General features: G+C 35.9%; 2 protein-coding genes across 2 annotated transcripts in view; one reads left to right on the top strand and one right to left on the bottom strand.

The window, feature by feature from the left end:
- The window catches only part of LOC121408140 (E3 ubiquitin-protein ligase Su(dx)-like), a 92,781-nt gene extending 68,827 nt beyond the window's left edge, over positions 1-23,954 (top strand). Inside the window, exons 12-21 of the mRNA XM_041599468.1 lie at positions 3,830-3,961; positions 4,554-4,707; positions 5,931-6,019; positions 8,265-8,424; positions 9,518-9,651; positions 10,134-10,274; positions 11,864-11,984; positions 13,259-13,460; positions 15,407-15,479; positions 22,278-23,954. Of these exons, the coding sequence (XP_041455402.1) occupies positions 3,830-3,961; positions 4,554-4,707; positions 5,931-6,019; positions 8,265-8,424; positions 9,518-9,651; positions 10,134-10,274; positions 11,864-11,984; positions 13,259-13,460; positions 15,407-15,479; positions 22,278-22,377 (1,306 nt within the window). The 3' untranslated portion in view covers positions 22,378-23,954. The remainder of the gene's footprint in view (positions 1-3,829; positions 3,962-4,553; positions 4,708-5,930; positions 6,020-8,264; positions 8,425-9,517; positions 9,652-10,133; positions 10,275-11,863; positions 11,985-13,258; positions 13,461-15,406; positions 15,480-22,277) is intronic.
- On the bottom strand, positions 19,018-20,294 carry LOC121408142. The gene has a single exon (XM_041599469.1). The coding sequence runs from the start codon at positions 20,115-20,117 to the stop codon at positions 19,419-19,421; it is 699 nt and encodes a 232-aa protein (XP_041455403.1). The 5' UTR covers positions 20,118-20,294; the 3' UTR covers positions 19,018-19,418.
- Positions 23,955-24,162: the final 208 nt, after the last annotated feature.

Raw genomic sequence — 24,162 nt, 5'->3', positions numbered from 1 at the left:
CCAAAATGGCCACCAAAACCCTCCAAATCACATTTTGGGCCTTAACTTCTCTATTTGGTGATCTTTTTCTCTAGTTTTGGTGTCTATTCATATGTTTTGGGGACAGGAAGTTTGTTTTTCCGAAAATTAGTAGTTTTAAACCATTATTTGTAGAGTTGGGTGGTTTTACCTAAATTTACAATTTTTTTAACCTTTTTTCAGCCAAAAATTAGGTTTCATTGTCTTGTTGTTCTTGGATATTAGGTGATATGAGTTGAACTGTAGCCAGCAGCTTCATATAGCTTTATTGCTCTTATTCCTCTAAATTGGGGTTTATGGATATTTGAAAAATATTATCTTACTATTGAATGAAACTTGTCATTTATCCATAGGGGCAAAACGGTGGTAATCAGACCTGCCAAAAAGTATGTTTTTTATTACGTTTTTTTTTTTTACAAAATCGTAAGTTATTGAGAAAAATCATCTCTATATGTCTCGAGTTCATAAAACATACACAAATATGGTTTTTAGATCAATGTTATTTCAGGTAACTTTTTCTTTCAATCATTTTGTTAAAACCAGGTGAAGATATACACATGTTTCAATGTTTTTGTTTTCATCTGCAAGAGCAGTGCGCATTTTAGCTTGCATGCAGCTTGAGCGCCGCGATGAGCGAGTGCGCCAAGCATTTTATTATGAAATACACTTTTTTGGGGAAAAATAGTTTTTTTATCATAGAATACAGTTTTTCCCTCCCAGAGGTTGGCAGGTCTGTGGTATACAATGTACTGTAAATTCTGCCCTGAATATGTCCATGCATTGACCACCATGCATGATGGCGTCCTACTACTAGCTGCGGTGTTTGTTTTTTTTTACTTCCAGTCGTAATGCCACTAATTACACATATATTCATACTTTCTACTCACTGACGACGGTGTCAATTTCAAAAAATGATGTCCTATGGTAAAAGAATAAAAATGTTAACTCTGGGTGTAATGAGTTACCATGGACATATCAGATATTGAGTATTATTATACTGAATTTAACACATTCACTGAGAAATGTACAAACATAAATACTCACTTTTAGTAAAGGGCACTAAATGTGTGGTTGTTATGATCTTTGCCAAGAGCATGCATACATTTTTTTAAATACATGTTACCCTTTCTCAGCGTGCCGGCCTGAATGAAGCACAATCGTATTCAGAATGTATGAACAGGCCTTGGTTCTTTCCAATGATATCTTATTTATTCATACACCGTCATGGATGGCTGAGTAATCATTCTTTTTGGACAATGGGTCAAAGTGGACTTGGGGTAAAGTTTTAGACACTGCAAGAATCATGAAAATGGAATAATGGAATTAACAATTACAGCTTACCATTGCATTCTGTAGGATGTCTCAATCTCTCTCTAAACATTATATCCCACGCCCCTCGATATTCCTTTCCAAACAGAGATTAGCTTGTTTCTCCATCTCCTGCACAGCCCTGTAACTCATTGGGCCCTGGTGGGAGTAGCAATGTCAGGTGGAGGGGTAGTGAACACTTTGCTATTCAGATAACCCCAAAGAAAAAAGTCACAGCAAGTCAGATCCGGAGATCGCTGTGGGCAATCCACATCATGATTCAAGGCAAGCACTCGATGTCCAAATACCTTGGCCAATCTGTTTCTTACTGCAACAAGTTCATGGGCTGGTGCCCACCATAGGCATCTGAACACATCCCTTTGTTGCGTAAGAAAGTTTTTCATTAATCCAGGAATCACATGATCATTTAAAATGTGTTGGTATCTGTTTTCATTCATGTTGATTTTGAAGAAGGACGGCCTCAAGAGCAAACCGTTTCCACATAGTCCAGCCCGGACATTCAGCTATTCCCGACTAAAGTTTACATCATAGTTAAAGTCAGGAGGATTACCTTTAGGAGCATACTGGCAAACATGTGTTGTTACCTTTCCGTTCATCCAGAAGCTGCTTTCATCTCCAATGACAAAATTGGAAATTGTCATTTGCATGACACTGATCGATAAGTCATTGGCAACATGCTTGTCTTTGTGGCAAGTCACCAGGCAAAATTTCATGCCTTGCTTCCATTTGATAGTGATGCCATCTGAGATCCAGTCTTGTGATCTGATTAATTTTGAAGATGAAAGTCCCAGTCTATTTCTTCTGGCACTTACATTTTGTAGATTTCTAACTGCATCAATGTTTACTTCAGATCGCTCTGTTCGCCGCATTCCAGAGTTTCCTCTGTTGCGATTGAAGCTAGTCCCTATAGCCTGGCACTTGGCCCATTTTGTAATATCATGCTTTTGGATGGAGGATCACGATAAGGAAATCATGCTCAAAATGCTTCTTGCACTATCCTTGAATTTTGGGTGTGAGCGTACTCAGACACCACAAATACTCTCTGCTCTGTATTCAACTGAGGCATCTTGGACACTGATGGCAACTACTGAGCATGCTACTACACATTATTGTCGCAGGGATAGAACTTATGAAAAGCAGATAAATGCAACAGATATTTAATCCAGAAATTTTGTAATTTCTCACCTGTCTGGACATTCCAAAAGAGAGATGGAGAATAAGCCATTTTCAAAATGTATCCAAATAAATGGATGTTTTCTCTTTGTAAGCCTAGTGACAAACTATTTAACTCAGTTGTTCCTTGAATACATTTTAAATGCTTAAAATGCAACTTGTGTTCATTAGTTGGTGCTATGTCTGGCAAGCCTCCTGCAATCTTTCAAGTTGTCAAGAGTAACCTTTGTCAGAAAGGTATTCATAAACTTTGCATGCATTATGAAACTGGTCTATTCAAAAAGATTTATGCTGGTGACACTGAAACTTTGTTCCAAGTCCATTTTGTCTCATTGTCTAAAAAGAATGATTACGCAGCCATCCTTGACCATGTATGAATAAGTAAGATTTCATTGGAAAGAGGAAATATGTGGCTGTAATATGCTCTACTCAATTTGCTGTAAAGCTAGCACAATTTTCTCAAACTCGAAATTAAATCTTTTTGCATTTTTTTATGTGCACTGTATGTCATGGTGGTGGTCAATGTATGGACATATGCAGTGTAGTATGTACAGTGTTTTGTATACTACCCCATGGATAAATGACACTATTTTTAATTCAATAATAGATTCATATGATATATTTCGCAAATATCAGTAAACTCCAATTTAGAGCAATAAAAGCAATATATCTATGTAAAGCTGCTTCCTTTTGTTCAACTAGTATCATGTTATATCCAAGAACCACAAGACAATGAAACCTACTGGCCGAAAAGGGGGTCTAAAATCTCTAAATTCGGGTAAAAAATCACTTAATTCTACAAATAATGGTTTGATAGAACCAATTTTATGAAAAACGAATTACCTGTCCCCCAAAACATATGAATAGACCTCAAAACCAGAGAAAAATATACCAAATTAAGAAATGTGATTTTGGGAGTTTGGCGGCCATTTCAGATTTCGGCCGTCACATGTTTTTCTCAGACCCGAGACCAAAATTTTGTCATTTTGTGTTGAGGTAAGGTAAAAGGAACCCAAAATAGTAACTATTGCCACAGTAAACCAAAAATCACCTGTTAATAGCCCACTCCTAGCAACATTTGTAAGTTTCGATTTATAGATCTAGGTAAGGAAATAGAAGCCTGAAAAATGGTTGATATTCATAGTCTTTGATGACACTGCATTTGGTATGAATTTCTTTATTTCGTGGTCCTCCGGTCTTTGCCGAAAAATGCTGGGAAAGCACCGCTCCTCCCCCCCCCAAAAAAAAGATAAAAAGCTGGATGACTCCAGCATATTTAATATTTCTAGTGATGTCTGTTTTATTTTAGAGCAAGTATGCAGGAAGCTCCTCTTCCAGATGGCTGGGAGATCAGGTATACCAAGGAAGGTGTCATGTATTTTGTAGATCATAACAACAGAAGAACAACATTCACAGATCCAAGGCCTAGTGCCTCAAAAGGGTAAGCAATATCATCCAAATCTTGTGTTTTTGCAAAATAGTATAGTATATTTTTTAATACATGTAGATAACGGGATAGAGTTAAAGATGTTGTAAGTAATGTGGAATTTTTTAGACTTTACTTTGAAATCAAAGAAATATGGATTTTTCATGGAATTAAAAAGGGGCTTTAATAAGATAATTACGATGGTGAAACCAATGTTTATGATGATGCTGTTAAAACTTGTTGAAATTTCAGTGAAAGTGGAGGAAATTATGATTTGATTAAAATTAGTCCAGTTGAAAAGGGTAATGGTGGTGGTTATGATGATGATTGCCATGATGATTATGGTAATGATGACAGTGATAAGGATGATATTGATGATGGTGATGATGATGATGGTGATGATGATGATGATGATATTGATGATGATGATGATGGTGATGATGATGATGATAATGATGACACTGTTGATTACAGCAGTAGCTTGTTGGTTACAGTGTAATTGTAGTGATAATTGTAATTTTAGTGTTGATATCAAGTACAGAAAATGTAATATTTTATTACCCTATATATGCATCCTCTTATATATATTTTTATTATTATTATCCAGTCCAAAAGGTGCATTTGGTGTCCCTGTTGCATATGAGAGGAGCTTCAGATGGAAGCTTGGTCAATTCCGTTATCTATGTCAGATCAATGCATTACCTAGTCATGTCAAGATCAGTGTCACAAGGAATACATTGTTTGAAGACTCATTCCATCAGGTAAATCCCCTTTTTCTTAGAACTATGCACACATCAATATTTTATTGAATCATTTATTATTAGTATAGTCCCAAAGAAGAGTTCTTTTAGGTCGATATATCATCGGCCTTATGCCAAAAGGGCCTTAACTGGATTTTTTTCATTCTGAGATAATCACGTTTAAAGTTCTGGCTCGTTTAAGTAGCGTTTTTTTTTATAAGGTTTACTTCGTTTTGGAGGTCAATTTATATATATGTTCAGTTATTATATTTTGCATGATATTGTATTGCATTTTGGAAAATAATTTTGAGAAATTTTATGCTATGAGCAAAACACATGTGAAGGGCCATTTGGCATATGTTGAGTGAAGTGTATTTATGCCAGAAGGGCTGTAACCGAAGTATATTTATGCCAGACATGCCAGAAGGGCCGTAACCGAAGCGTATTTACGGTTGTGCCCTTTTGGCATGAGCCATCAAGTGGCACGTGCCTTCAGCAAAAAGGCCCTTAAACAGTGTGCGTGCACATGAGTGACTTTTTGGCATAAAGAAATATAAAGAAGGTGCAATATAATTATGCCAAAAGGTCCGTTGTAATGCATTTTGTATGGTAATACCCTTGGGTTCAATGTCACCCTTTTTAAGGCCCCTTTTGGCAGATGGAAAAGCCTAGATACTCATTTCTGGCTTTATAGAATTCATAATTAAAACAAATTTTGAAAAATTAAGGACATCATTTAAAAGAGCATGTCAAGATGTACTTGATGATATAATTAACCCAAATCACCCCCAAATTGGGTTTAGGCCCTTTCTGCATGAGGCTTACAATATTTTATATGATGGCTTGGGTGACCTAAAAATTTTTGGGAAAAGGCCAAATTCTTGTCCTATTCTATAAGGGCATTTTGGACTCCTATTTTCTTCATGTTTCTAAGATCATTCATGAACAGACAAAGTCCTGATCATTTGAAAGCATTACAAAGCTTCATAAAGACTAGAAAAAAGAGAAAATTAATTTCAGGAAGGATTATAATGGGTCTGATGAACAAATTTTATGGCATTGCACATTATTCAATTGTAGGGAAGAACAGTTAAGATAGTATTTGAATACAAACTTCAAATTATGTCAGGAAACCATGTTAACTTGAGTCTTCATCAGTTATTTTCTTATAATCACTCTGTATGCAAAGCTGATCAATTGATGTCTTGTTATAAGAGTAAGTAAAATCCTCTTTTCAATCACAGATCATGAGGTTACAAGCTTTTGACCTGAGGAGAAGACTCTATATCATATTCAGAGGGGAAGAGGGTCTAGATTATGGAGGAGTTGCAAGGTAAAACTTAAAAACTAGATGATGATTTTAAGCATGGACCTATTTTAGATGGACAATCATCAAATACATGTAGTTAATGAATTCACTACGTATAACTGTATATTAAACTTTGATTCCACTGTGTTTTGCCATCAGTTGGGTTGAAAGAAGCATTTTGTGATCAGACATTAATATTGCACAAACTATGTGCAGAAGAGGAAAAATATCACTTCAATCCTGGAAAGTTGATGTGCAGTTCTAGTTTTCCTTTGGTTATTTTACCTAGATGTGTTTTATTTGGGAAAATGAATGCATATTTTAAGATAGAGACAATATTGTGATTGTTTATAATTCCTTTGTTTCCACGTTTCCACCTAATATTCCTAGGGACAGTGATTTTCCATTTTAAAAAATTGCCTTTTCAGTTTCAGTACTTTGTGTGCATGAAAAATTTACAATTCCGTTTACCCATTGAACAGCAATATCACAACATGCATGCTGGTCAAAATTTGTATCTGCCACTGTATAAAAAACTCTATGCGGAAACACAAAATATTTTGACAAACACATTTAATATTAATACATCCTCACCTTTCACATTATTAGCATTTCCCCCTTGTGCACAAAAGTTCAACTGTGAACGTAAGCTCCCATTTATTTATGATATTTGAATATTTTTAAAGTAAACATAAAGACCCAGCCGTAATCCTAACGGTCATGAAGATGACCATTTTATACGATCATTCTTAAAACTTTTCTTCTGCCCGCCATTGCTCTTGCCAAATCACGATATGGACGCATCACCTCACATGAAGCTGTTAAACTAGACACTTTAAAATTACTTCACATCTTAAAAAGTGCATACTCTGTGATTGTCACAAAATATTCCTCAACGAACTATACTGAATGTCAAATTGAATAACTCTCCATATAAATTCAGAATTTAAATAATGTTTTTGTCAAAATTAAAATGGCGAAAATTTGGGACATCCCATCATACTTGAGAAAATTCTAAAAATGATCGCCCAATGATAAGTTCTGAATGTCAAATTGATTTACTATCAATATAAATCAAGAAATACGTCCATCAGAATTTATTTAATTTTCCTAATTTTTTCAAAAGCGAGTAAGAAAGATAATATCACGATCATAAAGTCCATGAACCATGCGTCATTTCATGTGTAGAATGTTTCATTATACAATGTATGGGGAAAGAGATATGACCGTTTTAAAATCAGTCTCTGCTTACGTTTCGGTCAATTTAGGATTCCCTCGAATACCCCTGGCAGTCAAGGGGTATTCGTATTGGCACAGTAAGAGTTAAACTAGGCTCATATAATTTGGTATGTATGATACAAGCATGGATCCTAGGAAGCTTGTTGATTTTGAGGTCAAAAGGTCAAAGGCCATGATCACAGTGACCTATTTTCATTATACCCTTCTGCAGTCCTTGTAATCGCGATAACTTAAGTTTAACTTAGCCTAGGCTCATATAAGCTGGTGTGTACATGTATGATACTAGCATGAATTCTTAGGAAGCCTATTGATTTTGAGGTCAAAAGGTCAAAGGTTAAGGTCACAGTGACCTATTTTCAATGTACCTTTCTGCAGTCCTTGTAAATGCGATAACTTCAGTTGTACTTAACCTAGGCTCATATAATTTGGTGTGTATGATACTAGCATGGATCCCAGGAAGCCTTTTGAATTTGAGGCCAAAGGTCACAGTGACATGTTTTCATCTTACCCTTCTGCAGTCCATGTAAACGTGATATATTCAGTTTAACTTAACCTAGGCTCGTATAATTTGGTGTGTATGATACTAGCATGGATCCCAGCAAGCCTAATGATTTAGAGGTCAAAAGTTCAAAGGTCAAGATCACAGTGACATGTTTTCATTTTACCCTTCTGAAGTCCTTGTTAATGCTATAACTTTATTTGAACTTAACCTAGGCTCATATAGTTTGGTGTGTGTAAGATACTAGCATAGATCCTAGCATTTCTATTGATTTTGAGGTCAGGTGGTGAAGTCACCATCTTCCACTTTTCTTGCTTGATCAATAGCTCCATTTTCCACGTTACAGACGGCCGTATTATGTGCTCGCCTTAGCGACACTCATGTTTTCAATATTACAAAAACTCCTCATGGTCAACTGAAACAATAGTGCAAAACTAAAGCCCTTTTGATCGTTTGGCCCGTGGCCTATCGGTACAGCAAGAAATATCCTTACATTGATTCAACGTAATATTGAATCTTGATTTTTTGCAGGGAATGGTTCTTCATGCTGTCTCATGAGGTTCTTAATCCAATGTACTGCCTGTTTGAATATGCTAATAAAAATAACTACTGTCTCCAGATTAACCCTGCATCATCAGTCAACCCAGATCATCTACAGTACTTCCGTTTTGTAGGAAGGTTCATTGCCATGGTAAGTCAACTTCTGCGTCATGTAACACAAAGCTGAATGAGGGATATTACCATTGATTTTGATGATTAATTATACATTGTGACCATGTTGAATCAATTATATTGAATTATAAAACACAAACATAGATCCTTCAGAGCTGATTGGATGAATGCGCATCATATGACATTCAGAGGAATCAGCTATAGCACGCCAACACATGACATCTGCAATAGTTGACTATTGCTCGCTCCAGCAAAAGAGCCACCAGTGCAACAGTCGACTATTGCACACATAAGCAAGGGAGCCGGCAGTGCAATAGATCGCAAACTGCGTCAATTGTGTTTAGACTCGGTACAAATGATCTTTGGGTAATACCACATGTGTGTTCTTGAGGATGATAAGGTCAAAGGTCATCAAGGGGTCAAGCGATCATATTGCATATTTTATTGATTGCGAAATCAGGCAAGACTTATGTTTCGTGCCGATCTTATCCCTTATAAATATTACACAATGAGACTGTCTACTAAAAGTCTGTCAGGTTTCCTTACGTCGACATAAAACTTTAATAGAATATTTTCGAGAGCAAACTCAAAGAGGTAAGCCTGGAATAATCCAATGCTTCTCTTTGTCGATTTCCTTGTATTTTCCGAGTTCTTCTCCTTGAGAAACTGATTGAAATGATGTTCATTGAGAGAAGCAAACCTATTGCTGTTGGAGGCTGCCATATTTGTCTACAAACATTAATTTCCATGATCAGTCCCTCAATTAATCATCTGAGCTGGCGGCTGCACTGGGGATATAGATATAATGGACTTCAAATTGTTTACATAGGGGCAATGGGAAAATTGCACTTTTTCTGGCGGGGAAGTGTGTATGGATATTGTGGTCACTTGTCATTTAGCTGAGCCCTGTCCGAGCCATTGTGACATAATTTGTGCCGTGTTTATCAATTAGACAGACAAAATATGTGTTTGTATCTTGTCTCCCAAATATCTCATTCAGGTTATAATAAGTAAATGCATTTGAACTTTGTTTTTAATCGCAAGTTAATCTTCTGCTTTAAGATCTATACCAAAGTTTATTACTCATGTCTTGTCTTTCTATTTGTTTTCAGGCATTATACCATGGGAAATTCATCTACAGTGGATTCACTATGCCATTCTACAAAAGAATGCTCAACAAACCTCTAACACTCAGAGACCTAGAGAGTATAGACCCAGAATTCTATAATTCATTAGTCTGGATCAAGTAAGCAATAATGTAGCTATGCTTTTGTTTTATCATGAAATATATTTAAAGACTCTCTTTAGAGTTCCTTTATTTCCTACAAAATGTTGGCAATTATTCCATTTTATTACTTCATTTTAAGATTGTGTATGTCCTAAAACTCTGGTTGATACATTAGTGGATGTACTTAAATGATTGTAAATGAAATGTTTTGTCTGGTCTTACCAAAATAGAAATAAGCACAATGTTATTTTTTTTTTCAGTTTTCCATAAAATAATTTCTTGAGCATGAAGTGGGCTGAAAATTTCAGGACATAATCAGCATTTGAAGCTTTCTGACAATATAATTTTCATCTAAATCATAATTGTTCAAAATATGTTTTATATCTTCATTTTCAGCCATATTTGTTTATAAACTGATATATTTTCTTTTAGACAATCTTGAAATGAAAATGCATTAATTAATGCAATCTATTTATATAATATGATTTTTTTTATTACAGGGACAATAATATAGATGAGCTTGACATGGAGATGACCTTTGTTGCAGACTTTGAGATTCTTGGCAAAGTAGAGACAGTGGACTTGAAAGAAGGTGGCAAGGATATTGATGTAACAGAGGAGAATAAAGAGGAATATATACAGTAAGTCAAATGCATATATGTTTAATATGAGGAAAGGGCATGGAGTTGTATTGGATCATATCACATTCGAGTAAACTCAAAAGGATAAAAATCATTTAATTCTTTTCTTGCTTGACCAATAACTCCATTTTCCATGTTACTAGCGGGCGTATTATGTGCTCGACACTCTTGTTTCTTTCTGATTTTGATTGACAGCTCAGACAAACAAAACACTGAAATTTTCATTGTAATCGGACAAGGGATAACAAAGTTTTGACAATTTATAGATTTGCTTTTTTTCGGTGAAAAAGTTTGATGCCTATATTTGTGACTATTCAATGAGCAAACTAATGATCTAATATCCCTCTTGTTCTTTTTTGTATTATTGCATGGAAATATGTTTATTCAAATTTTATCCTCCCAAGTACTAAGTAAGGTGGATTGACAACTGATTTAATGTATTAGATATTCATTACTGCAAAGGAACACATATCATACACACCAGTGTTGTTGTCAAGGCCCAAACCCTCATGGCCCAGGCCAAGGCTTCAATACCCAAGGTCAAAGCCAAGGCTTGGTAACCCAAGGCCATTGCCAAGACCAAGCCATTTCAATATATATTTTACGATTTATATAACAAGGAAAAAAGAACTGAAGAAAGGCAAGTACAAGCAATGGATAAAAGGTGAAACATTGAACGAACCAAAAGTGATATTCATTTTGAATTTACTGAAATTTATTTTAAAAACTGCAAATGAAACAAGCGAGCAAAATTTTGACCTTTTGACCAGACACGAGTGTATTGCAAATCGACACTCCAGCAACTCACTATATATTTCTGTGGCTTAATATCACTTACGAATACTCCATTTCATTTACCGGTAACAAGGATTAAGAGGTGTAGCCTGTAATATCAAAAGGGAATATTTGTCATGCAGAATCATTTCCAATCGGAGCATGGATGAATTCATTATTAGAACTTTCAGATCGAAAAGATCGCTTTAGAGATTGGGTTTATTGCTGTATGCGATCTCCTTCTCTTCCTGATTTTAATCTTATGACTCACTCCAAATTATATGATAAGTCTACATGTCAAGTTCAACTACCTTTTATGAGCTGCTATAGTAAAGGGTTATCACAAGCAAATTCATTAGTAATTTTAGAGCATGGAGCTTGTGGTATTGTCATGAGAATTGTTATTAGTGTTTTCATCTTTTCCCACCCAGCGTAATGAATGTATCCTTTGTTGAGTCTGTTCAACATACATGTACGTTGGTCGGTCTATGTTTCAAGTACTGGGGGATCATTTCATTTGAAATAATTGGCAATTATTGGCCACAATTCACAAAAGTAGTTTAAGACTACTCTTGAATTTTTTTGAAAACCTACATGAGATGAGAATCTAGCTCAATGGCAAGTTTTGTCTACCACTCATATGGGAGATGTACAATAGGGAGGTAAGAATTTACCTATGATTTGAATATCCTTTCTGTGTATTGGCCTTTGGGTTTCAAGCTTATCATGTTCCTACCTTTAAGACTGATAAAATCAAATAAAGATTAAATTGACAGCTGTATGAAACTTGCTTCTCACATCCTGTCTTTTTTTAGTTTGATGACTCAGTTCCGATTTAATCGAGGAATTGAGGAGCAAACCAAGGCTTTCTTAGAGGGTATGAACGAGGTTGTTCCTCTCCAGTGGCTACAGTACTTTGATGAAAGGGAGCTTGAGGTAATAACTTGATCCTTATTTTTCATTTCCTACATCTAATATTGCCTATTGGGCAATTTTAAAGGGAAATACAGCTGATTCATTCTGCAAATTCATAGGTTTTCTTCTTCAGTTTTTGTTTTGAATGTCTTGTGGTAGCATGAATTGGCTTTTCCCTCCAAAGAGGTCATAATGACTACATGTAACAGCAACGATTTATTCACCAAATTTTTTACTTGGTCTGAAATATAACTGACAGAATAATGTAAATTCAATATATAAGAATACAAATAAAATGAATAAATAGTATCTATCTTGTCTTAACCCTATCTAGGCCGGGGTATTTTGGGAGTTCATATGGCCGGGGGGGGGGGGGGGGGCCTCCCAGGCCCCCACTGCGCAATCGCGCCGAAAATTGGCACGCGGGTTGCCTGGGACATAATCTACAAGATTGAATGGTAACTTTTGTCATGCGAATTGCTAATAAGTGATTATGCTAATTTATGCATAATTAGTATGCGAAATCATACTTTTTCCTCTAACTCCCTAAATAAAGTTCCAAATGTACTTATTTGTGGTATAGAAACTCTTTGTGGTGTTCTTAGCAAGTGTACATGAAAAAAATTGCGATATCAAATCATTTTCTTATGTATTATATTGTTTTTTGCAATTTCTTATGTATTTCTTTGTTTTTTGACCTTTTGTTTTTCAATGTTTTTTCAATGAAATTTGATGGGGACTCTTCTGTGATCATAAAAAGCATAAAATAAATATATTTAGACCAGCAAAACTAAAAATAATCATACATGTATGAATTTTGGTTGAAAACACAATTTGCATTGACTTTGTACACGAAATCACGTTTTTGAGCAATTTTCGGTCTGACATGCACTTACATAATGTTGCGTAATTTCGGAACCACGTACCCGGATGACGCAAAGTTGGTCTCAAAAGTTGCGCAAGACTTGAAAGTAAAAAGTCAGCGAGCGGCGCGGTCAAAAAATTTCGCATGGCGAAAATATTGCGCGATTCGTTGAGGGGGGTCTCCAAGCCCCCCCCCCGGCCTAGATAAGGTTAATTAATGACATGTGCTTTCCTAGTAAAGATTATTGAAGCTAGGCTGTGTAAAAATGTCCTTCTTTTTGACGGAGTAGAATTTGTGCAATGCCCTTGAAAAGTTTGATCAGTTTCTTTTAAAACCCAGTTTACGTCTGTTCTTGGCCTATTAGTTGTAGGCAGGTACAAGTCATATCTAATGATAACCTCCCCCCCCCCTGCTTCCATCTATTATATAGCTGATGCTGTGTGGAATGCAAGAGTTTGATGTAGATGACTGGTATAGGAACACCATCTATCGTCACTATACGAGGGAGAGTAAACAGGTGCAGTGGTTCTGGAGGGCTGTCAGGGAGATGGACAATGAGAAGAGGGCCCGTCTACTTCAGTTTGTCACTGGAACATGTCGTCTACCCGTCGGTGGTTTCACAGAGCTTATGGGTAAGTCTAGTCCTAATGATACTGATTATGTTTGATAGCAGAAGCTTCATCACATTTTATGGTGTCCAACTTAATTGCAGTTATCCTTACATACCTTAGACAATTCCATACTCATTCTCATCCAGAGTGGCTGGATGAGAGGGACTTTTATGGTAATGGTTTTTAGCTCATTGTTTTGCTTGCAGAACATTTTCTCTGTCTTTGAATAAAGGAATTAACATGCTCTGTTATTAACCCTTATTTAATGGGGGGGGGTCAATTTGACCTCCCTCAACAAATTTCGTCACTATGTCGTCACACAAAACTTTTTGACTGGGTCGCTCACTGACTTTTTCATTTCAAGTCTTGCACATCTTTTGAGACCAAATTCATTTTGTAAGTGCATGTCAGACCCCAAATTGGTCACAAACTTAATTCCGTGTTCAAAGTCAATGTAAATTGTGTTTTTCGACCAAAAATCATAAATGTATGATTATTTATACTTTTGTTGGTTTAAATGGATTTATTTTATGCTATTGATGATTGCAAAAGATTCCCCGACAAAGTTCATTTGAAAAAAACAATAAACAAAGGTTTGAAAAAACAACAGAGAAAGACATAATTGAATAAACGATAAAATACATTAGAAATTAATTATATTTCGGCAATATTTTTTATAGATATTTGTTAGCAGTTAGCATATAAGTGTTTTTTTATACTCCATGAGGGCCTCAGGTATGACCTCGTGAATACATAATAGACCCATTGAAGTCAATGTCATTATTGGTCAGGTACCTAACATTTAGAACCAGGCCAATAATATATTGATTTCAATGGGGCTAATTATATATTCATGATGTCATATCTGAGGCCCTCATGGACTGATTCCCACCAAATTTGAGATGTGGAGGTATTTTATCATGCTCTACCATAATAAGGTATCAAACATGCTGAAATGCACAATTGGAAAATTGATGACATCACAATTCAGTACTCTATATCTTGGTAGATTCCATACTCTTTGATTTTTTATTTGATTTATTGTTTCACATTCCACAAAAACATACATCTTGAACATAATTATGAGAAGATGATGACAAAAATACATAGTAGTAGTGTTTAACAAAGAAATACAATATTGTGCAATATCGGCCAGAAACAACCCTTCCCCCTTAACATTATTCATGATAAATATTTAATGCGAAAAGATCACGCCATGGCGTTTCATGACCTTTTCATGCAACTTTTAAAACCGAATTTGTGACATGGAGATATGTGGTTTCAAAGTTACACTGTACGTCAGATCCCAAATTGCTCAAAAATGTGATTTAATACTGTACAAATACAATGCCAATTCTGTATAGGTAGCCCAAATTCATTAATGTATCATTTTTATTTTTACTGATTGAAAGCTATAGATTTCATATTACTTATGGCTGAAATAGTGTTGCTGATGATTTTCATAAAAAAAGAGCAAAGCTTAAAGTAAAAAAAAGCAATAAAATTTGTTAATATATGTTTGATGATAATCCAAAGAAGAGTGTCCAGACTAAAATCCAGCAGTTTTGGGGCTATTTTTAAAGATATAAAGGCAAATTATGATCTTATGCATTAATTCAAAATAAATTGTACTAAATTTGGTACAATTGACAATTGAATTTTGGAGGTTACGTCTTGGGTGATGTTTGTGCCCATTTTTATCATGGTCGCAAAATCAATGGCTGAGATCTGAGGGGGGGGGGGCTGTTTTGCCCCCCCCCCCCCTTGGCTATATAGGGTTAAACAGAAAAAGTAATCGAGACATTTCCAATTTTTACAGATACAAGAAAGGTCTGGTTACCACCTTGCTAATATTTAGAGTATCTTGTTTAAATCAAGTTATTGAATTAAAAGTGCAGGATAGTGATAACTGATAAATATTGAACTATTAACACCGGTTGACATTGTACTATGTTTATGATAAACAGGGAGCAATGGTCCACAGAAGTTCTGTATTGAGAAGGTTGGTAAAGAAACCTGGCTACCTAGGAGTCATACATGGTAAGTTATCATGTAAAGAAATGGAAATACTGATGGGGTCTATTGCTTTATATGCAAGCTCTATGGCCTGAACGCACAAAGGTGGTTTTGAAAGCTGCTCTTTTAACCCATGGTTTATGCAGATTTCATGTATAAATTATGTTTAATAGGAAGATTGAATGAGAACTTACCTGTTTGAAATTTAATCTTTATTCATAAGTAAGTCATAGAAAAGAGACTGCATGTCTCATCGGGAATAATATGAAATCCCGCTGATCACGTGTGTGTCAATCTTTAAAGCAGTACAAGGCTACAGGTGAATTGTAGGAAGATAAAGATGTTGAGAAGTTGCTTAAATTAAGCTATGTAAGTCGCAGGGTGGGAGAGGAGGGATGTAGTCCTTTCTCTACGACTTACCTATAAAATATAGATTAAATTTCAAACAGGTAAGTTCTCATTTAATCTTCCTATTTTACTACGTAAGACTACATGTCTCATCAGGAATAATATGAGATTTCAAAGCCCTGTAGACTTGTACGTAGTAAAACTTCTGTAAGCCTATCAAGGCATCCAACAAAAGAAAAAAACCCCAAAGTATGGGCCTACATATACCTGTACAAATGTAGTTCAAGATTATGTGAAGTCAATGTTTCAACACTGCCTGTGAAAATTGACCAGTATTCTGCAAAGGTTTGCAATAAAATATTTTGAATGTCTTCTCTGACACCCAACCTGCCCTAGACAGAATCCCTGATACAGGTAAAGGGACAGTGATTTTCCGCAATTGCGGAAAACAGACAGAATTCACAGAAATGGCCTTTTGAAACGGAAAGTGGCAATTCAAATGGAAAATCGTGGAAAACATATTTTTCCTCAGAATACACAAAACAGCAACAAAAAGTACTCCCAAAATCTCAACAAAATACGAATATTAAATGGCCACAAAACCTCACAAAACACGATCTCACTCCATTACAAAATCACTACAATCTACACATCGTGACTGCTCTTCACTCCATCATACTCGATTGTACCCCTCGCCCCCCGGCCCTTCCCGGCCGCACAGGCGGGTTACGGTGGATCGGCCGTATAAAAAACATTTACATGCAGATCGTGTTTTTGCTGCCCTCTATGTTTGAAGATAACAGCACGATCTTCAAATACAAAATGGCAGATAGAACAAAATCGTTGACTGCTCTAAACGATGTAAACAAACCCCCAAAATTATCGATAAAATTTGATTCATGCGTAAAATAATGCTAAATATGTGATAGGTGAGGATTTATTCATGTTAAATATGTTGGTAAAAATATTTTATGTACCCGTGTAGATCCGATTAGAGCGGATTCTTCTGCGTTGTTGGTACAGTGGCAGATACAAATTTTGACCAGCGCGAGCGTTGTTACTGCTACTGAATGGGTAAACGGAATTGTTGATTTTTTATGTACACAAAGTCTATGGGGAAACAGAATTTCCGTTTTCTGACATGCTCAAACGGAATTTAAGATTTTCTGAAATGGAAAATCACTGTCCCTACAAGTACCTCACTTCTTTGTGTTGCAGAAGTAGAAGCTGCCCTCGTAGAGTGAGCAAGAAATAACTCTGTGTCGATACCTGCCTCATGCATAGGGCACTTCTGGCTGTATTTAGGCTGCTATAACCAACCTTCTCTTTGTCCATCATAAATGTGAGAAAGGAAAGTACATCACAAACTTTGACTTGTGAATAATTGATGTGTCTCTTGGCACAAAACTTTTTCCATTTCCTTGTGTACATCTGGTACTGTGACTTGGTAGATTCTTTCCATTAAGCTGCTATTACATTTATTGTCCTTTGTGTGAGGCTTTGTTTGGCATAGAGTCCTCTCCAAGCCTGCAACATATAAGTGATAAGTGATTATTCAAAGGATGTAGGGTACCTGTGACTGGCTGACATAATGTTTTATTCTTTCGAAACCAGCATGGGTTCCTCCAAGAAATGTACCTGTTAACCTGTTTATTGAGGCGGGAGGCAAACAAATCGATTTCTGGTATGCTAACTCTCTATTTTTTTGGAATATCCTCTTATTTAACATCCATTCTTTACTATCAGAGAATTTCCATGACATATGATCTGCCTCAATATTCAATCTTCCAGGTAAATTAGCAGCTGTAAACCAGATGTCATTATTGATACACCACTTCCAAATATTAATGGCTGCTCTTTTACATTCCGGCGACTTTGTGCCACCCATATTATTCAAGTATGCAACAGCTGTTGTATTATTTGTTCTTTCCAGTACAGGAATGTTCTTTTTCTCTGAGCAAAAGGCTTTCAGCCCGTGGCCAACAGCTATTGTTTTTTAGCACATTAATTTTATTTTGATTGGCCAGTGCCATTTCTTCACTGTTCCATCTACCACCTGTTTCAAAGGAGAGATCTGTTGCTCCCCAACCTTTTCCACTAGCATCTGTATGAATGTCCACATTTGGTTTTGACCTCTGCATGGGGTTGAATTGGGAATCAATGTTTAATATCCACCACTAGATAGATGCTTTCTCTTGATAATATCATTTGCCTATCAAAATGCCCCTTGTTCTTTGCAAGGGCCAATATCTTGTCTTTCTCCATATTGTGGGCTGATTCAGCCCCCCCCCCTTATGATCTTGGCCGTTGATCACGCAATCGCGGAGAAAATTGGCATGTGCCTTATACATGGCATTATCTACAAGACTATAATATCAAATTCTGTAAAAAATCTCATTGCTCATTAATTATGCAAATTTATGCGTAAAATCATAAGTTTGCTCTAATTAATAAATTAATGCCCCTATTAAAAATGCTAATTTTTGTTGCACATACCCTAGATAGGCATCTTATCAAATTTATTTTTCAAAAATTTCAAGAAAACATTTATTTCTTTTAAATTTCTTATGTATTTCTTTGTTTTTCGACATTTGGTTTTTTATTGTTTTTTCAATGGAAATTGTTGGGGACTTTATTTTGACCTTAAACAGGAGAAAATTAATTGATTTTTAAGCAGTAAAAGGAAAAATAATGACACATTTACATGTATGAATTTTGGCTAAAAACACTATTTGCTTTGGATATGTACACAAATTAACATTTTTTGAGTAATTTTGGATCTGCATGCACTTACAAAATGTTGCGTAATTTCGGAACCGGTGCCTGGGGGTCACAATTTTCGTCTCAAAAGTTGCGCGATACTTGAAAGTAAAAAGTCAGCGAGTGACACGGTCAAAAAAAATTCGAGCGGCAGATTTATCGCGAAAAATGTCGAGGGGGGCTGAATCAGCCCCCCCCCCAAGTCTTTTTAGGGTTAACTGCTGCCTCTGATTTCTTAGCAGTTTTGGCTATAATAAGAGTGTCTTCTAGATATCCAATTACAATATGGCCTTTCTCCCTGAGCGATGCAAAGACAGGGTTTAAGCAGTTTTGTTAAAAGCCTTGGTGCTGAGCTAAGCCCATTTGGTAATACTTGAAATTGCCATAATTTTCCCTGCCATCTCAGATATTTTCTAGACTCGGGGTGGATAGGTACAGTGAAATCTCGAAGGTAAATAATCATCTTGAGTATTGAGAGGTAGATCTAGGTAGATTGGAAGTCTTTCGTACCTTGTCATAATTAGGTAGTTTCTCTACTTCGTGCCCTGCCCTTGGCTGGACTTTCAGAACTGTGGGGCTTGATGTCCCTCTCGAGCTGCTGTCAGTGTGAAATTGTGAGCGACCTGTGGAACTCTTCTCCTCCACTGAGTTCGCTGGCCCAAAAAAGGTATCGATGCACCCCCTGGTGAGTCAGAGGAGGATGTCTGCGATGTCCAACCAGCTTCCTTATATCTATGTTCTTGCCCTTGGCTTGGATAGGGTCTATATGATGGTTTTGTTTTTTTATAACCTTTTTTAATAACTCCAGCTGCCGCTTTATGCTGGTCTTGCAAGTCTTTCACCTGCTTGCCCAGATCATCTCCGAATAGGTACTTTGTTTACTGGGTTTGTGGGCTTACAAAGATGAGTGAACTTAGTGTTAAGAACTGGCTTTATCAGTTCTTTGCGGAGGACATTCATCTCAAAATCAGCATCGCATAACAATGCCAACTCATCTTGTTGCTCAGAAGACATGTTATTTTGATCAAGAAGACTGATGTAAGCCGAGATGCCCCTCATAAGAGATTTTTGGACCCTCTGAAGTTTGACATCCTTGGTACGAACAGAGGCAGACAAATTGTCCCAAATTGTCTGATTAACTTTCGGAGCGTCAATGACTTTGTAGTTTGACGGGCATGGATATTTGCTGCTGGTCTCATCCAGCACTTTTTCCTCTAAGTGATGGCTCAATAAGTAATTCCACGAGTTAGCCAGTTCTTCCTCAAGGGGTTGCCCAATGTCTAATGCTAATGCAAATTTAGCAGCAAAAGCTGGAACTTTTTGTGATTCAGTCATGTCCATGCAAGACTCCAACTCTGCACTTGTGCACTCATATTCAACTTCCATAATTCCCTCTGCATGGCTTGCGATGGAGGCTGTTTCATTGCGACCACAATCAAAATGTCGCTCTGGGTGTGCATGTCCCATGCCTGCCATATCATCTTGTTTAGCGGGAAGAGCCTCCATAAATTGGCAAAGTAAGCCTTTGAGTCTGTCGAGACGATTGTTCACCATTCCAATGTCATCCTTCGACTTGGTTCAGCCGAGCTGCCGCGGTCGCTAGACTTCTGCGCCGCTGGAACTCATTGGGTGCGCTCCGATCCTGTCGTTCCCTTGGCCGCCGCAGCATAGTCAGCCAGACTCACGTTTTCCAACTCCATACTCAAAATTCCCGCCGCTAGGTGGTTGGAATCCTTGTCCTTTGCCATGGCCACGCCTGCGGAATGCGTATCCTTTAAATCTTTCATAATAAGTTTGATTATTCCAAAGTTTTAGAATTTCCGCGAAATTCTATGGATTTTTCTATGCTGCGAGAAATCTTTTCCGCTCGATCACAACACGCACCAACGAATTTACACACACATGATCAGCGGGATCTCATATTATTCCCGATGAGACATGAAGTCTCAATCAGAGACTTACATGTGCATAGTAAAATTTACTGCTTATATTGAGCGATTTCCAATACTGATGTCCACTTTTGTCACAGTGCTCCATATTTTGCCTGTTGCTGTAGTTATCCATGGTATTTTTTTCATGAGTCCACTGTTTTTTTAAGGACAAATCACCCCAACAAAAACCTGATTTGAATAAAAAGAGAATAATTCAACAAGCATAACACTGAAAATTTCATCAAAATCGGATGTAAAATAAGAAAGTTATGGCATTTTAAAGTTTTGCTTCATTTAAAAAAACAGTTATATGCACATCTCGATCAGTATGCAAATGAGGAATTGATGACATCACTCACTATTTCTTTTGTATTTTATTATATGAAATATGAAATGTTTTTATTTTCTTGTCATTGTCATGTGAAATGAAGTTTCATTCCTCCCTGAACACGTGGAATTCCATTATTTTAATATTTTGTGCTTCAGGCATGGAGGTCCTATCGTCAAATTCGTAAAAATTGAAATATTGTACAATTCAAACAATAAAAAGCAAAAGAAATAGTAAGTGAGTGACATCATCGACTCTCTCATTTGGATGTAACTGGCTCGTTCATATAACTATTTTGTTAAAAATAAGCGAAAGTTTGAAATGTCATAACTTTCTTATTTTACATCAGATTTTGATGAAATTTTCAGCATTGTGCTTGTCTGATTTTTCTCTATTGATTCAAATTAACATTTTTCTGAGGTGGACTTGAGTCCACTCTTTAAAACAGTGGACGTAGGAATTAAATAGCTTGCTTGACCATGGCAACAGGCATCAGATTGGCGCACTGTGACAAAAGTGCACATCAGCATTTGACATCCTTCAATATATGCATTAAATTAAGCACAATTTCTATATGAAATCTGTATAAACCATGGATTCAACCCATGGTTTTCAAAACCACCTTTGTGATTTTTGGCCAACTATATGTCTAATTCTGATTTCAATTCTATTTCAATTTATTGACCATTAGAAAACATGAAAATATTTACTGAAATGACATAATTCTAATACAAAATATAACATAAGAGTCTTAAATCAAATACAAATAATGGTCAGGACCCCTAAAAAGCAAAACTGGGGCCCTACAAATACACAAATGTCATAACAGGTAAAAAAAACACGCACCCACACACAACACAAAAACACACAAGATAGGAAAGAAGATAAGATGAAAAAGATGATAAATACAATTAAATTTACAGAGGGAGTTCTTTTTTAAGAAATGAAAAAAATGACTTTGATAATGCCTTGAATCATAAGTGTTGTGCTGTTTCTAATATCTGTGAGTGAATTCCATTTTTTCGCCCCAACATATCTGATCGAATTACGAAAAAAATTAATTTTAGAAAAAGGAAAATGTAAATTTTTTTGTTATGATTGGTTTGGATTCAAGTTACATTTGATTTCAGAGTTGTGATTTTTTTCAATGAAACATTGCTGATTACACTAAAAGAGAGATTAAGAAATATTTATGCTGACCGTATATATAAAATGTATTGTAATGTAATGTAACTCCTTAAATGAAAAAAAAACTTGACTGTAATCCTATTCCTATATGGGGGGGTTTGAAGAAATTGATAAAATTTTGTTGTTTTATTATTTTTTTTGCCCTAGGAGCAAGTACCTTCACTGCTATTACTTACAATATAGATGTATATTTGCATAATTGTAAGATGTTTGAATTTGAATTTGTAAATACTAAACTTGGACTTTTGTATTTGTTACATTTTCCAGTTTTAATCGTCTTGACCTGCCACCATATAAGAGCTACGAACAGCTTACGGAGAAGCTTACCTTTGCTATTGAAGAGACAGAAGGATTTGGTCAAGAGTGAGGTGACCATCCAATGAGCTCCATTTATCATATCCATCCTTGGACTTCTTATCCAGCCAAATCATACTGACCACATGAATCAGATCTTCATATATCATTTTTGATACACTACTTGACATATATTATGAACATGAAATGTGACATGAAGAAGACAGGTTATTTTGATTCGAATGGTATGACTTACATGTATGAGATTAGGATTTACCTAAAGATTTCTTCATTTATATTATCATGATGATCATGAAGATTATGACCATTTTAATCTTGTTAATGGCTTCTGATATCTCTTTTCAGCTTCTCTATCTCTATCTGCAGGTTTTTTTAACACCTTCCCTTTGGTTCAGTGTGATATATACATTCAATTCCTCCATTTGTAGCATGATGTAAACTACTGTTGCATATTTTAAGATTTTTGTAAGATCAGAGGGTATATAGGAGTGTTGTAGCATGTGATAACAGAATCATGCTCAAGCTATATAAGACTAATTTTGTAGTACTTTCATAAGTGATTTCATTGGTTAATTAACTAGAGAGATGGATCATTGCAGAATTAAAGACAAGAGAATAATAAAAGATGTCAGCCATTTTGCTAATGCTTTGAAGAGCTCTTACAGTTAAAGGAAATGATATCAAGTCTTTGATTGATCCTAGCATATTTATTTGCAATCAATGGCTGAATTGCAATGCTCAGTTATTATTGCATGCTACACCAGCCAGAAACCAAACAGCGAGTGTTCTTTCATATTTGCCATCCATCGCAAACATATGTGTCATGGTACCCAAATAAACAAGATAGTACAGTTTATAGTATCTACAGCCATGAAGTTATTTGTTAACCCTATATAGCCTGGGTTATTTTGAAATTGCATAGGCCGGGGGGGGGGGGGGGTGTAGAGGCTGTTTTTGCTCCCCCCCTCTTCTTGGTCATTGATCACGGTAAAAATTGGCATGCATGTCCCACATAGCGTGATGTCCCACATTTTCAAATTGATTTTTGATTATCATAATGCATAAAATCACAATCTTAGTAATACTTATACAATACTTAACACTAAAAGGACGGGGGGGGGGTGGTGGGGGGGCATTTTGCCGCCCTCAACGCTTTGCATGATATATCCATAACGCTAAATTTTATGACATTTTTCTTTAAAGTCTCGCACAACTTTTGAGACCATATTTGTGATGTACGGGTATAGTGTCGCGATGCCACATGACTGTTTATGAGGCAATGTCATACCGAAAATTTTTGTACCTTGTGTAGTAAGTCTGTACGAGATGAAATTCATAAAAAAGTGATTATTTTTCATTCTAATTGGTCTGCTTAATGAATTTAGAGTTTAATTTAGTTGTTTATTGGTCTATAATAATTTCTATTGAAAAGAATCAATGAAAAACAAAAGATAAAAACAAAGAAATACATAAGAAATTCTAAAAACAAAGCAATGCATAAGTAAAAATTTTGCTTTCGCAAATTTGTATTTGTGGAAGCCTTTAAATATGATTACAAAGATGACATCTGAGAAAACAAATGAGAATTTGAAGTGAAATTGGGTTTTAAATATGCAAATAATGTTCATAAAAAAATTGCATATTTCATTCATAGTAAATAAATAAAAGATTATGTTCAGAATTTTTTTTTATACTGGCTTGTAGTTTATGTGGTAAAGAATGTGCATGCCAATATTCGACTGAATTGCGCAAACGACGGCCAAGATCAGAAGGGTCTTCAATACATCTCAAATATCCCAGTCATTTTAGGGTATATTGCTCCAAAGCTGCTGAATTT

The sequence above is a fragment of the Lytechinus variegatus genome, chromosome 2 (assembly GCF_018143015.1).
Source record: "Lytechinus variegatus isolate NC3 chromosome 2, Lvar_3.0, whole genome shotgun sequence".
NCBI classification, from domain to species: domain Eukaryota; kingdom Metazoa; phylum Echinodermata; class Echinoidea; order Temnopleuroida; family Toxopneustidae; genus Lytechinus; species Lytechinus variegatus.
Note: the sequence above shows the minus strand (reverse complement) of the source record. Positions and strands in the feature narration are given on the sequence as shown.

What these genes read in the sequence shown, in the direction of transcription:
- LOC121408142 (XM_041599469.1), bottom strand. Translation starts at nt 20,117, where the DNA reads ATGGTGAACAATCGTCTCGACAGACTCAAAGGCTTACTTTGCCAATTT.